The sequence below is a fragment of the Carlito syrichta genome, unplaced genomic scaffold (assembly GCF_000164805.1).
Source record: "Carlito syrichta isolate Samal-C Ts95f unplaced genomic scaffold, Tarsius_syrichta-2.0.1 Scaffold302880, whole genome shotgun sequence".
Classification (NCBI taxonomy): Eukaryota; Metazoa; Chordata; class Mammalia; order Primates; family Tarsiidae; genus Carlito; species Carlito syrichta.
Genome location: NW_007246976.1, coordinates 141,184 through 157,154, shown reverse-complemented (window position 1 = coordinate 157,154; position 15,971 = coordinate 141,184). Strand labels below are relative to the sequence as shown.

At 39.8% G+C, this 15,971-nt stretch overlaps 1 protein-coding gene across 2 annotated transcripts in view; it reads right to left on the bottom strand.

Moving 5' to 3' along the window:
- TLE4 (transducin like enhancer of split 4) overlaps positions 1–15,971 on the bottom strand; it is a 145,156-nt gene that overhangs the window by 14,939 nt on the left and 114,246 nt on the right. For both annotated transcript variants that reach the window (XM_008057217.1, XM_008057218.1), the window contains exons 8-13: positions 6,994–7,113; positions 4,833–4,886; positions 4,181–4,333; positions 2,861–2,993; positions 2,318–2,511; positions 1,562–1,638 (exon numbers count right to left, since the gene is read on the bottom strand). In XM_008057217.1, the coding sequence (XP_008055408.1) occupies positions 1,562–1,638; positions 2,318–2,511; positions 2,861–2,993; positions 4,181–4,333; positions 4,833–4,886; positions 6,994–7,113 (731 nt within the window). The remainder of the gene's footprint in view (positions 1–1,561; positions 1,639–2,317; positions 2,512–2,860; positions 2,994–4,180; positions 4,334–4,832; positions 4,887–6,993; positions 7,114–15,971) is intronic.

The window sequence follows — 15,971 nt, the reverse complement described above, 5'->3', positions numbered from 1 at the left end:
CTTGTCTCCCTTATCAATCAGTCAAATATTTACTGAACAACTTGGCTATGGAGCGGGTTGTATTTGATGTAACAAGGAAGTTTAGGGTAGGGTCTGCAGAGAAGTAATTTACAAAAGGAGGAACCAAGAACCTGATACATTAGATGGAAAGTAAAGACCTAGTCAAGGTCAGGCATGTTCAACACTGAGGGGACAGGTAACATGGGGAAAAAAAGGAAACACAAGAAACATCAAGGTGACAACCAAGTGCCTGAGTCTGTGGTAGCTGAGTAAACAAGCAATGGGAGCTCAGAGAAGGGAAAGATCAGCACACACTCATTCACTGAACAAACACTGATTGTGAGCACCAACTATGAACCAAGTACCATTCTAGGAAGTGGAGCTACTTCATAAACGAACAACAAAAAGTTCTGCTCTGCTCTCACAGAACTTATAGTCAAGTGGAGAGAGGCAGATAATGGCCATAAATTAGCATTATAAAGGCAGAGGAATAGGAAAGAACGATAGAGAGGAAGGGAGAAAGGGATGACAGGGTAGCCAAGTCAGAATGCTCTGACAAAATGACATCTTAGGCAACTAAGTGAGACAGAAGCCACAGAAAAAGTGTGGCAGGAAGAAGGACTAGTAAGAAGAACAAAGGTCTCAAAAGGCAGATGAGTTACCAGGGAAGCCTCTGGGAGAAGGAACCTTTAGCTGCTACTGAGGGTCAAGTTTGGACAGTACTAGAGAATGGGGAAGCAGCACATGCATTGCACGTATAGTGACAGAGGGGACACCCATGGATAGAGTGATGAGATTAACACACAGGTGACTAACAAGGCAAGGAGGCTCTGTGGGAGACGCTTCCCAAAAGAGAGACGAGGGAACCAGCTAGGATTTTAAAGGAAGAGCCAGTGCTACTTCATAGTAAAGTCATTATATCTAGGAAGATGAAGTCAATTAGCAGAGAGAACTGTGCTTCGGTGGTAATAAAATGGGTGTGTTAGATTAAAATGAAGGATGTGGAATGAGATATATCAAGAGATCAGAATGTCAAGAGGAGCCTGTAACAACTAAGGTGCGGTGTTTTTTCTTTCATAATTCAAGGAGGCTGTGAATACAGAGACACCAGACGCCCGGCACACAGATCAAGAAGCCAATTGAGCTAGCTACCCTTACTGAAAACAGAACTCAGGCTAAGACTGCCCTTATTTCCTTTCAGCTTTTAAGTATGGCATGTCTTTTCTCAACATATTCAAATTTTGAGCATCCAGGTTTGCACATAATAATCAGATTTTTGAACAAAGAATTGCCTTGAAATCAGCAACAGATGTAGAGAAGACCTGACTGCTAGAGATGCCTCTGCAATTTGCATTTCCATATTAAAGCTCAAAATTTTAAAGTGAACATTCAAAACCCCATTTCATTACCTGTTTTCTTGTGCTAAGAGAAAATGAAAAATATTTTGCAAGGTAAAAAATCCAAGTCAAAGAACCCCCGCCAAAACTGTCTAGTAGTGCTCAAAGTCTAGGGAGCCAGCAAGGGAGCAGGGTTTGGCACACAAAGGCACAAAGGTACTCACGGTTTTCCTCCTGGAATGCCTGTCAGGTTTGGAGGTATCGCTGGCACGCGCATGTGATGGTGTGGATCAAATCCCACCTAGAATTTTTCCCAAGCAAAACAACAAAAACAAACAGAGTTACATTAACTTGCTTTATCCCACTCAAAATCTATTCTAAAACCCAGGAGAGCCTTTAAAAGTAAGATTTTAGAGATACATATACATAAGTTTTTATTGATAAATGAATGAAATGAATGTTTAGGATTTAATGGTAACATACTTGGAGGTAGACATACATGAAAAGAACTCTACTAACGATTACTGAAGCCCAGGATAGAAACAAAGGGTTTATATATTCATTATACTATGTGATATAATTTGTAGGTTTAAAATTTCAAAATAATGCTAATTTTAAAAGATGAATAAAAAGAGAAACTCCTTCACTTTACCAAAAAATGGATCTCAAGATATAAGTACATGTAGTTTAATATGTTTTTTTAATTTTTAGAAATAGGGTCTTACTCTATCACCCAGGCCCAAGTGCAATGACATGATCATAGCTTGAACTCTTGGGCTGGAGAGATCCTCTCATCTCAGCCTCCAGAGCAAGCAGCAAGGACTGTAGGCACATGCCACCACGTGGAGCTAAAAGCTTAATTAACTTATAAATACACACAGATCCCTCTCTAAATACCTCCTGTTATATAAACTACACTCAAAAACAATGTATAATAGTCCTCTGTGCTCTGAAATATTTTGCCAAAGCCCACAACACACCACTGGCGATCTCCCATAGGCGGCGGCGGCAGCGGCAGCTGCGGCAGCCGCGCTCATCTGAGGGGAAATGTTGTGCAGTCCCGCGTAGGCGGCTCCAGGACTGGTCAGCTCCCCATTCATCCCAGCATGGGGCACAATCCCAAATGGGGTTGGATATGGACAAGGTACTGCCATCGGGGTTCTTAGGCTTGAGGCTGCAGGTCAAAGTGGGAGGAAGAAAGAAAAACAAAGAACACAGGAAACAACATTGAAGATATTCATAAATACATTAAAAATAGAATCCATGGTTCAAATGAGCTTATCTTAATATTCTCAAAAGTCATTCAAGCCTTCAGAGGGTTTGCCTGATTTTACTGAACACCTACTATATACCACGCAGGTTTGGGTTTGGGCAAAACAGCACTGGTTTGGGTTAAATAATTAAATTAAACAACCAGCTTTCAACGCTGGTTATTTGTACTTTAAATGCACGGCTCCATTTAAATTGCTTTACATTCTCTAAAAACAGAAGCACAAAAATGTAGAAAAAACTGTTTTACTAACCCAAGGGGTCAACTCCAGGCGGTTTTCCAGGTACAGGCCTCAATCCGGGAGTGGAGTTGCTGCCTGGGGTGGGTGCATCAGTTCGTGGAGTAGGGGTACTGGACTTTGAAACAGGAGTAGTAGACTTTTCATTCTAACAAGAGATGTCATGAAATGTAACAGCAATTAGAACATGGTTTTAGCAATGAGTTGAACAGTAAAAAGTTAAAGAAAAGAAAAAAAAAGTTCTTCAGCTTGGACCTTTACTTTCATTAATTCAAAAGAGCTAATAAAAGAAACACAAAGAATTCCTGAGACCACAGAACCAACGTTTGGGAGGACATAAATTGAAGCTTAATTTAGAGAGTAGTTCATTTCTAGGAGATTGGTCTGAGGCAGACAGAGGCTGAAGGAGACTGACAAACCACGATGTCCCAAATGTGACTGGCCACTTGGTAAAGACAGAGTGGGTCACAGTTGGGCTCCTGGTGAATGAAATAGTTCATGTCACAAGAGGTTTCCTGGTGAGCAGGTCCCATTAGAAAAGGGATCCAAATCTGAATAGGGACTCAACTCACAGAAGGTGCCATTAAAAGAAGGCCAAGAGGAAAACAAAACAAAACAAAAATACTTAAGCCTAACATTCTTCCAGAAATATTCTCTCTAATTTGAAGGCAAATTGAGGAATTTTCTTTCCTTTAGCTGTGAATTCCAAAGATTATTTGAAAACTAAGTTCATCTTTTTCACTTTTAATATTATGTTATAAGGAAATAGCTGGTGAGGAAAAAAGAAGACACCACACGAAATTGCAATGTACTACTTCACAGTCACAGAAGAACAGGGTGTGGGGAGAATATCTTAACTTGTGAGCAGTTTGTTTTGCATTTGTTATTTGTGGTGTGAGTCAGGATAGAATTTTGTAAATGACAGGCTACTTCTTAGATAGGAAGGAAAAATTATTGCAGTCATACGTAGTACGGTAACTCAAACAAACCTAGCAACAAAATCACATCCAAGCCCCAAACTAAATTTACCATAAACCACAGGTGACAACACCATCTCTGTAACCCAAGTATATTTTTCATCTTCACCAAAACATGTTTCATTCAATTTCCCCAAATCCCTCTTCTATTCTTGCAAAAAAAAAAAAAAATCACTGACAAGTTAGTAAATCCATTCTGTTCCATACTTTTGTCAAACTAAGTACTGAATATAAACATATACTTGGAAACGAGTTCTACAAAAAGTGTGAGAAACACAAAAATTAAAAACAAATCACAATCAAACCCAACTATCTTGAAACAAGGCAACACTCAAAGAGATGGTAAAGAGCTGCTTACAAGGCTCAGTTCTTTGGATTTGGAGGAAGGAGTACTGCTGGATGATGCAATGGAGGCCGGACTAATTGGGGCATCTTTCTTGAGTAGGCGTGTCTTGTCTAGGCCATTCTCTCTCGGGGAATGTGCTGGGCTCCCTCGAGGAGAAGACGGATCCTACAAAAGAAATCACTGGTAGTAATATAGCACAGGGCATTCATGATGCTGGGGTCCTTGGCAGTAGACATTTCTAGCCAAAAGTATTTAATAGCTGAGAAGTACAAAACATTCTGGAATCAATAAGACACTGAAACTGCTAAAGAAAATATTTGGTATCGAGATTAAAAAAAAAAACAAGACACCACAATATTTATAGCACTTATTTAAGACAAAAACAAAAATCAAAACTCCATCAGTATGCAAGTTGCTGGTCAACGAGATCGGTACAGGCTGACCACAGACATCAGGTATGCACTTACTGCAGCAGAGAGATATTTAGACTTCTTCATTAGAAAGAACAGCAACAAAAATAGGACCAGGAACACACATAATTTTTCACGTAAACAAAAAGTGGGCCCTGTTGTGAATCAAGAAAACATCCTGGATACTAACTGTTTGGATGCTGATCTTTGTCATACTGGACAAGAGCAGGAAATCAAAGGAGCCACAAACATACCTCATTGGAAACGTCAACCACCAAGTTGTCATCGCTCTTCTCCCCATCACTGTCCTGCGTAGACAAGTGAGAAGCATTATCTCCTCCCCCGGCAAAACATATCGCATTATTAGCCAGATGTACCCAACAGAATCCCTCATATCTTATAAAAATTGTACCAAAGTGTTAGATACTTGACAATGTAAGATTTTCTTTAATCCTCATGATGTTATGAGGTGAGTAATATGATTCCATTTTCCGGTTTAAAACATTGAGGCTAGCCGGGCTCAGTGGCTCAGTCTATAATCCTAGCACTTTGGGAGGCTGAGGCGAGAGGATTGCCTGAGCCCAGGGGTTCGAGTTCAACCCAGGCAACTTGGCGAGACCTCATCTCTACAATAAATTTTTTAAAAATTAGCTGGGCATGATAACATGTGCCTGTAGTTCTGGCAACTTGAAAGGCGGAGGCGGAAGGATTGCCAAAGCCCAGAAAGTCAATGCTGGGGAGGCCGTGAGTGTGCCACTGCACTCCAGCCTGGGTGATGCAGTGACTCCAACTCAAAAAAAATAATAATAATAAAATTAAACATTGAAGCCGATGGCTTGCTTATTGCTCGAGTAGAGACTGCAAACCAGGATGCCCAGGCTAAATCCAGCCTGTAGATGGGTGTGGTTTGGACTGCCAGTATTTTTAACCCTTTGTACTTAGAGATATCTTGCAGATCACCTAACAGCAACTCAACTGCACTTTTTTATGAAATAGTAAAAAAAGAATTACTTCATATTAAATAGTATAGCGTTCGAACCAGTTATTTTATTGTAATGATATCTGGCCTATAATGGAGTTTTGGACATTGAGGAGCTTATTTAAGACAATATAAATTTTATACCTTATATTTTTCTAACTTGTGGTAAAGTATGAGACACTCACTGACATGCATTACAGGTTCATTGATACATGTTATGCAACAGTAATTTGTCTGAAGTCTTCTACCTGATGTTTTTCTAGTCAAACAGACAATGCAGTCTCATTTTCTTCCTTCCTAATAATATGTAATGTACTGTCCAGTCTGTTGCTCGAAGACATGTGGAAAGACGCATTCATGATTCCTGCAAACCGCTTCTCAACTGATTGATCAGAAGCTTGACAAATTTCAAATGGGACGTAGGTTTTTCATTGTTTTTGAATGGAAAACTTCAAGGAAACATATTTTTTTGAAAAATTAGTGCTTGCACAAGTTTGTCCTGTATAACTACCAGCAATCTCTGTATGTTCCCTGAGAAGGGACATCCAAGTGTAAACGGTTAAAAACATAAAGTAGCCACATGTCAAAACTAGGTGAAAATCCAGTTTTTCCATGTTTCACGAGGCCTGCAACCCTAAGGGGCATCCTCAGGGGAAGCAGAGCACGGACCACTGTCTACTCCCAACCCATGCTGGGGACAATCTGGATAGCTCTGCAAGTTATATTCCACAAAATCTGGTATATCTCTCAGCACGTGCGTTCCCCTAGGCATTTTCTATTAATTTACATTTCTCTTAGCATCCCTACCTCACCACAGAAAATCCAACCACCTTGAAAGATAGGGGGCAAGCAAATACACCTACAGAAATTGTAATATAGCCGGGCTCGGTGGCTCAGCCTGTAATCCCGCGCCTTTGGGAGGCTGAGGTGAGTGGATTGCCTGAGCCTGCGGGTTCGAGACCTGCCTGAGCAGCGAGACCTCATCTCTACAATAAATCAAAAATCAGGCGGGCGTGGTAGCGCATGCCTGTAATTCCGGCTACTCGGAAGGCTGAGGCGGAAGGATCGCCGGAGCCCAGCAGGTCGAGGCTGCGGTGGCCAGGAGCGGCCACTGCACTCCAGTCTGGGCGACAGAGTGAGACTCCAACTCAAAAAAAAAAAAAATAAATTGTAATATGGAGTGTGGAAGTCTTCTGTTAGCTCCAGACAAAGTACTCCGTCTTGACATACACGTGTGTCATGCACCTATATATACACAGGACTTCAGCTAACCAACTGAGACAGAAATAAATGCAATAAATATTTTTTGTCTCCTAAAGAATGCTGTTATTGTTTTCTAGAGTTGGTTGGTAATGGTAATAGTCAAAGCATAAAACAGTCACTGATAAAAAGCAAGGCAAGCTAGCCTCTCCTAAAGCAAAGGTGAATGAACTTACATAACGAGCTGCAATTTCCTTCTCTTCAGTTTTCTGCTTTTTGCTCTCCGAGGAGTAGTCTGTGGAGTTTCTGTGCTTCTCAGCACCTCGGAAACTGGCTGATGGGGACACTGAAGAGCTCTGGAATTAGAGAAGGAAGCATGGTTGAGAAATGGTCATCCATTTAACAAAGTGATCTCTTAAAGTCACTCAAGACTTCCTTTTTGTTCTTCAGCACACACCTGCAAAGCTGCTGAGAGGGGAGGAGATTAAAGGAGGAAAAGAATGGAGATACAACAAGAAAGACAAGTAGAAAAAGACAAGTGAAGAAACAAATGGGGAAAAAAGAACAAGCAAGAGGAAGCAGAGAGGTGGGACTGAGGGAGAAGAATAAAGAAGGGTCGCAGGGGACAGAGTTAACTCAAAAGAGAGAGGGGTTGGTCTAAAGGACATGCTTAATATTATTGTTGAAGTCCCTTTAGAAAGTTGGGAAAGGAAGCAGATACATGAGAAAAGGGAAGTAAGAAAAGGCAGGCTTTTTAAAGTGTGCAGGCTAAAGGGAAGCCAGTGTTTCAAGTTTCCAGAGAAACTATAAATAAAGTTGAGCTTATGAGATAATTAGTAATTCTCCAATAAGAAAAAAAGAGGAGCACTAAACTTTGGGGATTTGAGCCGCCAAAAATGGTGATCATGTGACATGAAGGTCATCTGTACAGTATGTGCTTAGTCTTGGACAATGCAGGGTGGCAGGAGAAACAACATCCACAAAAATGTGTATTACCCCCCCCCCCTTCCTACTCCTAAAGTTTTCAGGAGTCTGTTCCCTTTGAAATCTAGATACCCAAGCCGGGCTTTGTGGTTCAGCCTGTAATCCCACGCCTTTGGGAGGCTGAGGTGAATGGATTGCCTGAGCCCGCGGGTTCAAGACCCGCCTGGGCAGCGAGACCTCATCTCTACAATAAATCAAAAAATTAGCCAGGTGTGGTAGCGCATGCCTGTAATTCCGGCTTCTCGGAAGGCTGAGGCGGAAGGATCGCCAGAGCCCAGCAGGTCGAGGCTGCGGTGGCCGGGAGCGGCCACTGCACTCCAGTCTGGGCGACAGAGTGAGACTCCAACTCAAAAAAAGAAATCTAGATACCCAGAAACTGTATTGGAGTCAGGGAGTGGATAAAGGTGATCCACACCTCTCTGGCTCCCAATCAGCTCAGCCCCATGTTTCACCTCTGCTTTTAAGTTGTGTTCAATTAGGAGTCCCACATATACAGGAGACACCAGTGACCAGGCCTGAAGCATAGAGGATGAACCTGTCTGCCATGAAGGTCAGGTGGCTCCTGGGCACATTTAGCTAGTATGAGAGCTTAAAATCATGGATGAAGAAGTGAAGTGCCAATGAAAACTGGGACTGACCTTAACAACTGGCACATGACTGTGTGTGTTTTGTTTTGCTGTATCTTAGTCTGTTGGTAATAATGAACACTTTTATAAAGACATACAAAGTTTACAAGGGCCTTTTAATTAACTATGGAAGAAAGTATGATATCCAGAATTTGTGGCTCTATGTTACATTTTATTCCACTGAACCACAATCCCACATTCTCTTCTGGGGCACTTCTGAACTTTCAAAGCATGAGGTTTAGAGGAAAACTGATACTATACACCTAGGTCAGTATAGCTACCAAGACATCAATGGTCAGCTTGAGTAACGGCAACTCCACCGCCAGTTTCAGAGGTGCATGGGTGGGAGTTTGGTTGGGGAGAGAGATGAGACCAATGAGTGGGTGCCCCTGCTAAGGGCTGAGGATGATCTCTAAGCCCTTCACTGCTATGCCAGTCCCTCTTAAAATTTTACATTAATGCTCTAAATTGTATTCACCAGTCCTATAACTATCCTTATTAACATTCAACATTAAGCTTAGTGGCAGAAAAGACTGCAGGCATTATTCAGTAAAGCCAAAGACTGAAGTAAAACATTACAAGCCAAACAATTTTTTAAGTGGACTACTTTTTGACTTTTGTATATCTCCACTGAATTCCAAACCCTACTCCCGAGCCAAAAGCCTTGGTTCAATGCTTCTGCTTCTCTTTCATACAACTCAACGCAATCAGGTTTTTATGATCATTGAAACCATGCATGCAAACATCACCTGTGGGCCACTACTGACCATATTTCATGTTTGAATGACATTTTTAATTTCTCCTTTTCTCTAGTCTATCCTCCACACTTCAGGAATTCACATTTCCCAAAGAGAGATTCAGTCTCTTCTTTCTTCTCTTTAAAAAGGGCAGTTTACTACTATCCACAGAAAACAAGTCCAAATTTCTGAGGTTGGCTGTTTTCCAAAGACCTCACTCCACATTTTTATCCAAAGTCCTGGACTTGTCACCTACATCAGCACTATGAACTAATGTTCCCTAATGCTTATGTATTTTCCTTGCATCTGTAGCCTTTTTCCCTGGCTTAGAGCAGGGCCCTTCTCTCTAGGTCTATCTTTTGAAATCCTGCTCACCCTCAAGAATCTAAAATCACCTTTCAAAGCCTCCTCAGAGGCTTTCAGGCAGAATTATCACTCATTCCTCTATTCCCTTAACATTTTGTTCCTCCAATGAGTAATGTTTAGAAGGTCACTTCCCCCTTCAGGCTGTGGTTCCTTGGGGGCAGAGGCACCCAGCATAGTGAGCAGCAGAGAACCCAGAAATGTTTTTGAACACAAATGGCTGAACATCCCCTCTGCAGTCCTCAATCTCAATCCAAAATTCATGTGATCATTTCTTTTCAGAAGACTACTAGAATGAACAATTCCACGGGAAACAACCACTCGAGTTAGATGTATTTAGTGGCGCCCCTAGAATTGGCAATATGGCAGCCTGGCCCCTTCATCTTTGCTCCTTTACCTACCTCTAGATGCCCTTAGCCAACTAATGTGATATTCTATAAAAAGAAGAAAGCTGAGTGTATAGGAATATGGTTAACAACCATCTGAGCATTTTTGACTCTGACATACTCTATTGAAAGTTACTTCTACTCAATTCAAAAGGAAAAATTAATTTCTAAAAAGTAATAAAGCAATTTCTTAAAAATTGACATTAAATAGGTATGTCTATTTCGATTTCAATGCTTATTTATTGGCATATATATACAAACAGTTTTACTTATCTTAAGCTGGCTGTTTCTGGTTGTGCAGGCATTTTATTTTTGAATTTTACTGTAGAACAGAGTTACATGTTAGAGTTTCCTGGTAGAATGATAAAGTAGTTAATTATCACTAGCATTTAAAGGTTAAGCTGCACAATGGGCACTGGGGCAATCAGCAATGTTCTAATAACATAATTGCTCTGGAATCAAATTGGACTTGGCACAGACTCCCATCATGAATTTTAGAAGTCCACCATTCTGCTACCGGAATGCCACTTGGATCTTTGTTGGGTATGTGAAAAGAAGGAATTTAAAAAATACTGATAAAATCATGCTTTTACTAGAAAAGCTTTTTTATTTCTCTATTATTATTTTAAAAGCCCACCTAGATTAGATATTTCTTTAGCTTACTACATAAGAAATTCACTGGAGCTGCATCACGACCCTATATAAATCTACAAATTTAGAAAGACTAAACACAGTCCTTTCTCATTACAGTTTGGTTGTGTGTGTATATGTGTACACATACATACACACGTCAGCAAATTTGTTATGGGTGGAGAGTCCTAGTCAGAAGCAATGGCTGATCCAGAGAAGACAAAATACTCTGTGAATATTTAGTTAAGTTCTACATTTTAAAAAAGTAAACACTTATACTGGGACATTAAAAAAGAACAGAGTAGTCATGCTCAATTAAAGAAAAGGGGGGGAGCAAACAAGAAGAAACTAAGGACAAAATATTTTTAAAATATTAAAAAGTTCATAAGTCTTATTACGATATGAAGACCCCAATTTTGCTCTGGAAGCAAAAGGTAAGCTTTAAAGACAGGTTAATATTACAAATCAAGTTCTCATTTCAAAATGAGAAAATTCTAGATATTCGTTTGAAGTCCACCCTAGTATTTCACTGAGGGTGCTGACCAAGTCAGACGGGAAACTGGCTCTTCCAAGCAACTTGAAAAGGAACAGGCTCGCCCCTCCACCTTACTCCTCTGCCACCTCAGGATCAAAGACTACGATGTATGTAGAAGAGTTCTATAAAGTATCCTCCCCGCCCCCAAAGAAAAGTAGTGTTGTTATAATTAGCTAATTTTAATAACAGGGAGCAGAGATTTTAATAGCAGACAAGAGTATCTCTGGAGTCAGACTGCCTGGGTTTGAGTCTTAATAGCTGTGCTTCCGTAGGGATGTCACTTAGTCTCAGCCTCTCTATAGTATAGGAGAACAACAACCCTTCCCCTCTCCCATGTGGCTGCTTTGAGGATTAAGAAAAATAAACCTCATAATGTACAAGAAACAGTTCTGGGCACACAGTCCAGCCCCTTGATAAGAGCAACTTATCGCCACACACTGCACTCCAGTCAATTCTATTTGCTGCTGAGATTGGGATGGTAGGCTAGTGTGGTTGTTCTATTTTAAAACTCATGTTAGGACTTCTCAGCATTTGTGTAGCACTTCTCCTCAGCATAGATATTCTGATGATCCATAATGATAGGGTTTCAATAGTCTGCTATTAACCCAAACACTTCTCCTTTCAGTAATCACAATAAGGTTTTGGTTCACTACTGCACTGAGGCAGGACTACAAATACCACCTCCACAATGGACTTTATAATTTGATTTCAGATGCACACCATGCTAATTCTACTTTCCACTCACACAGGTGTAGTGCTCAGGCTTCCCTATCTGTTTAGACGATAACAACCAGAAAAAACATGCTAAAGGTCAGGTGGACAACCATGATCAAGAGAAGCCTAAAACTCCTTCGTTACAGCTTGTTTGCTCATCAGCTATGGCCTCCAAAAACCCTATACCACTTGGTACCAAAGGGTAAATCAGTTTTTAAACAGATCAAAGTGATCATGAGGAGAGGCAGGGGCACCATGAAGATCTGGTGGGGGTGACTGCAAGTCCTAGTTTTCCTTTTCTTCGCTTGTCATCCAGGCATCCCTTCTCTCTCAAAAACAGCCCAGTTTAGATGATAAAGTACACTGGTACTCTAACTATAGTTCATTCAGTACAGCACAGTGGTTTTAAGCGTTAGTCTGGGTCAGGGACAATTCAGGTGGAATTTGTTTTTGGCAGTGGGGGTGGAGGACAGAGACAGAAAGCTGAAGGATCCCGTAGATCTTTTATTCATGTCAGAGAGTCCACAATCATAACATCCACTGCAACCCTCAGAGAAGCAAAAGACCTATGCCAAACACAGAAATGAATACTGGTGACTTTCTTGAATTCAGAAAGGCCAAAGTACTGCTGGTGATAAGCAGGCACTCTATAGACTCCTCTTACTAAGCAGAAGCGACCTTCGGAAGGATGAGCTTATTTACGGTCATGAGTCACCCCTAAAGTCAATCATGTTCAATAGTCCTCAGAGCACTGTACGTTTCAGAAATATTTCCAATAAAATTTGAATATCCTGACTAAACCTATGTACACCAAACTAACACAGTACCATAACCCAGCAATTTTTCTGATTACATTTCATTGTACAGTATTACACAAAATGCTTATTTTCCCATTCATAGAGCTCTTTATAACTGATAAATATTATCCCATTTATAAGAACACAGCCAGGACGGAGAAAGTAATACTCAATTTGAAAAAATTAAATAGAAAAACTTTAAAATGAAAATTACTCGGTCAAAATGCACAACTTTCACATACTCATAAAACATGTAAATTTATGTAAGTAACTTAAAATTTATAGCATGTTGGTGGTTAAAGAACTTGAATATGGTAGAGTCCTGAGCCAGTTGCTGGTGTCAGTTTACTGCTCATTAGAGTAAGACCTTTTTTTAATAACCTGCTTGATTAAGGAAGTCATTAAAGGCACAGTCTGTATATAACCCTTACAAAACTTGCTTTTTTCAAATTAACATAAATCAAAACTAACCTTCAAAAATGACTGGGACTCTCTGAAGACCTGTCCTTGTTAAAAGAAGATATAATCTCCATTTAAAGTAATGAGTCTATTCTTAATAAATGTTTCACCTTTTATCACATTTCATGAACAACATATTCTTTAAAATGTTCTAATGTTGTTTTCATCTCTGCTTCTCTCCTGGTAAGAGAAACTTGGTTCAAATTTCTTTTGCAGATAGTAAAAAGATTATTAAACCAGAGAAAGTGACAGTCAGGAATGAATTCTTACGCACTGTAGGTGGGAAGGTAAATTAGTTCAGTCTCTGTGGAAAGCAGTTTGGAGATTTCTCAAAGAACTAAAAATAGATTTACCATTTGACCCAGCAACCCATTACTGGGTATATACTCAAAGGAAAATAAATCGTTCTACCAAAAAGGCACCTGCACTCATATGTTTACTCCAGCACTATTCACAATAGCAAATACATGGTATCAACCTAGGTGCCCATCGATGGTGGACTGAATAAAGATATGTGATACACACACACACAAACACACACACTATGGAAAACTACACAGCCATATAAAAGAATGAATCATGTCCTTTGCAGTCACCTGGATACAGTTGGAGACCATTATCCTGAGTGAATTAACCAAAAGTAGAAAACCAAATACTACATGTTCTCACATATAAGTGGGAGTTGGCTACACATGGACATAAAAGATGGGAACCCCTAAAAATGGGAGGAAGGGAAGGAGGAGAGCAAGGGTTGAAAAACAACCTACTAGGTACAATGCTCACTATTTGGGTGGTGGATTCAATATAAGCCCAAATCTCACACCATGGAATATACCCATGTAACAAACCCAGAAGTCTTACGTATATTTCCCTTCATGTGTAGTAGAAAATACAGCACTTCAACATTAATTCATGTTTTGTTTTCATGGACTCAGCATTATGTATTACTTGGTCAGGATAAAATGCCCTAATAATTTATAAGGTATCAATAAAATTGATTTTAAATTAGAACATTATCTTAATGTTCTCTTGGGGTTTCTTGACTGTCATTTCCTCTTCCTGGAATAAAGCTTTTGGCGCCACCCCAGAAATTTCATTAAATACAGTTACTTTAGCTGGCAAGCTGAGCTGCTGGAAGATGTTGTTTAGATGCCAAAGATGTAAGGTTGATTCTTATATAGGCAGCTTAGCTTCCCTCTCTTGATAGCCAGTCTGCATATAGCGTGAGCTGTGTGCCACACGAGAAGGAACAAGTACACCTCCCCATCACTGGTGGAGAGGAGAACCCAGAGCACAAACTGAATTAATCAAGTAATCTCATTCTGGATAATTAGAGATGGTACAATATTAACGGTATGCCAGAAACTGTAATAAAAATTGCCAAGTGCCCATAACTTTGTACTGCATACATCTTTTAAACTATCTAATCACCCCAAAGCCATTTCATGCCCTTCAATCTAATGGACTTCTTCAGTTTGCAAAGCCTAACATTCCTCTGTGCATCTGCCTCTACCAATACCCGGCCCTCACTAACAGAGATTCTATAAATCTTGTAAGCTGACTCAGTGTAAATTATAGTCACATGCACCAGCCACCTTCTTCTGAGATTTTTTTTTTTCAGTATAGCATCTACGAAACATATTCTAAACCATTCATTCACCTACTCCTTATAACCAATGTTACTAAGTATCACTGGCAAATGTGATGCGATACATGAGTTTGATTGACCTAAAAACAAAAAAGAAGGAGGGCTAGCAAAAACTTCCTTCCTTCTTTAATTTTCTGGGAAGGTAAATTGGCTTTAAACCTATTCCTGTACTGTGCTCTGTTTTTGAATCAAAATATCAACACAATCCTACAAGCTGCTTTGAAAAACGCAGAAGTAGGGTAGAAGCTCAGAGAAATAGTGACTAAGCTTTAGGACTTGGCAAGCTATACCTTAATGGACCAGAATTCTCATTTTGTAACTATTAAAATTTATTGGAAAAGAAAGTCTTTTCATGTTGCTATTTTTTTCCAGTAAACTGTTTTAATCTATTTGAGAGGCTAAGCAATTTTTTCTTCCAAAGAAAGCTAACTCCACAGAGCTTCATATATTTCCTTATGTATTATGTATGCAAATATACTCTACACAATATCTGAAGGTAATTCAGCAGGAACATAGAAGGAAATGGCAATATATCAATTTAAAGGGAGGCTGTCTAACAGTTTTAAGGTTGCTAATCAGGAATTCCTGGTCTTCATATTACCACAAAATGGCTAAACAGTTTTAAATGATCACTTAACTGATTAGTCTTAAGGTCCTTCATTAAAATATTACAGTGAGTTATTCTTTAGAATAGCACTGACAGATATAATGTGAGCCACATGTCTATAGTTTTCTAATAGCCAGATTTGGAAAATGTAAAAGCAAAAGTAAAATTAATTTTAATTATATATTTATTTAATCCAATATTTCAAAAAATACCATGTCAACATATAACATCAAAATTATTAATGAGACATTTTAGATTCTTTTAGTACTAAGTCTTCAAAATCTGGTGTGCATTTTATACTTACAGCACATCTCAATTTGGACTGGCCACACTGCTGGTGCTGGAAAGCCACATGTGGCTTGTGGTTACCAAATGAGACAACACAGGACTTTTTCAGGACTATGCTGAGAAGACATTCATGAAGAGGAAGCAGTGCAAGAAATAAAACTGAAACAAAGGTCAGAACGGTGCCAGGCAGAGAAGAGAGGAGAGGCCATGCTTTTTCATTATTGCTGCCCAGTCACCCTCCACTGTACTGATCAAAGATGCAGGCTCCTCCCCTAAGGGTAGTACCAGCTTGGCCTCTGGATGGGAACCTGGTGAATATTCCTTGTGGAATAAATGCCACCATTTTTTTTTATCCTAAAAGAAACAAATCTTCCACATAAGGTAGACAGTTTTCAACTGTTTATCCTCTTCCCTGTCTCTCATCTGTCTGTGACCACAGG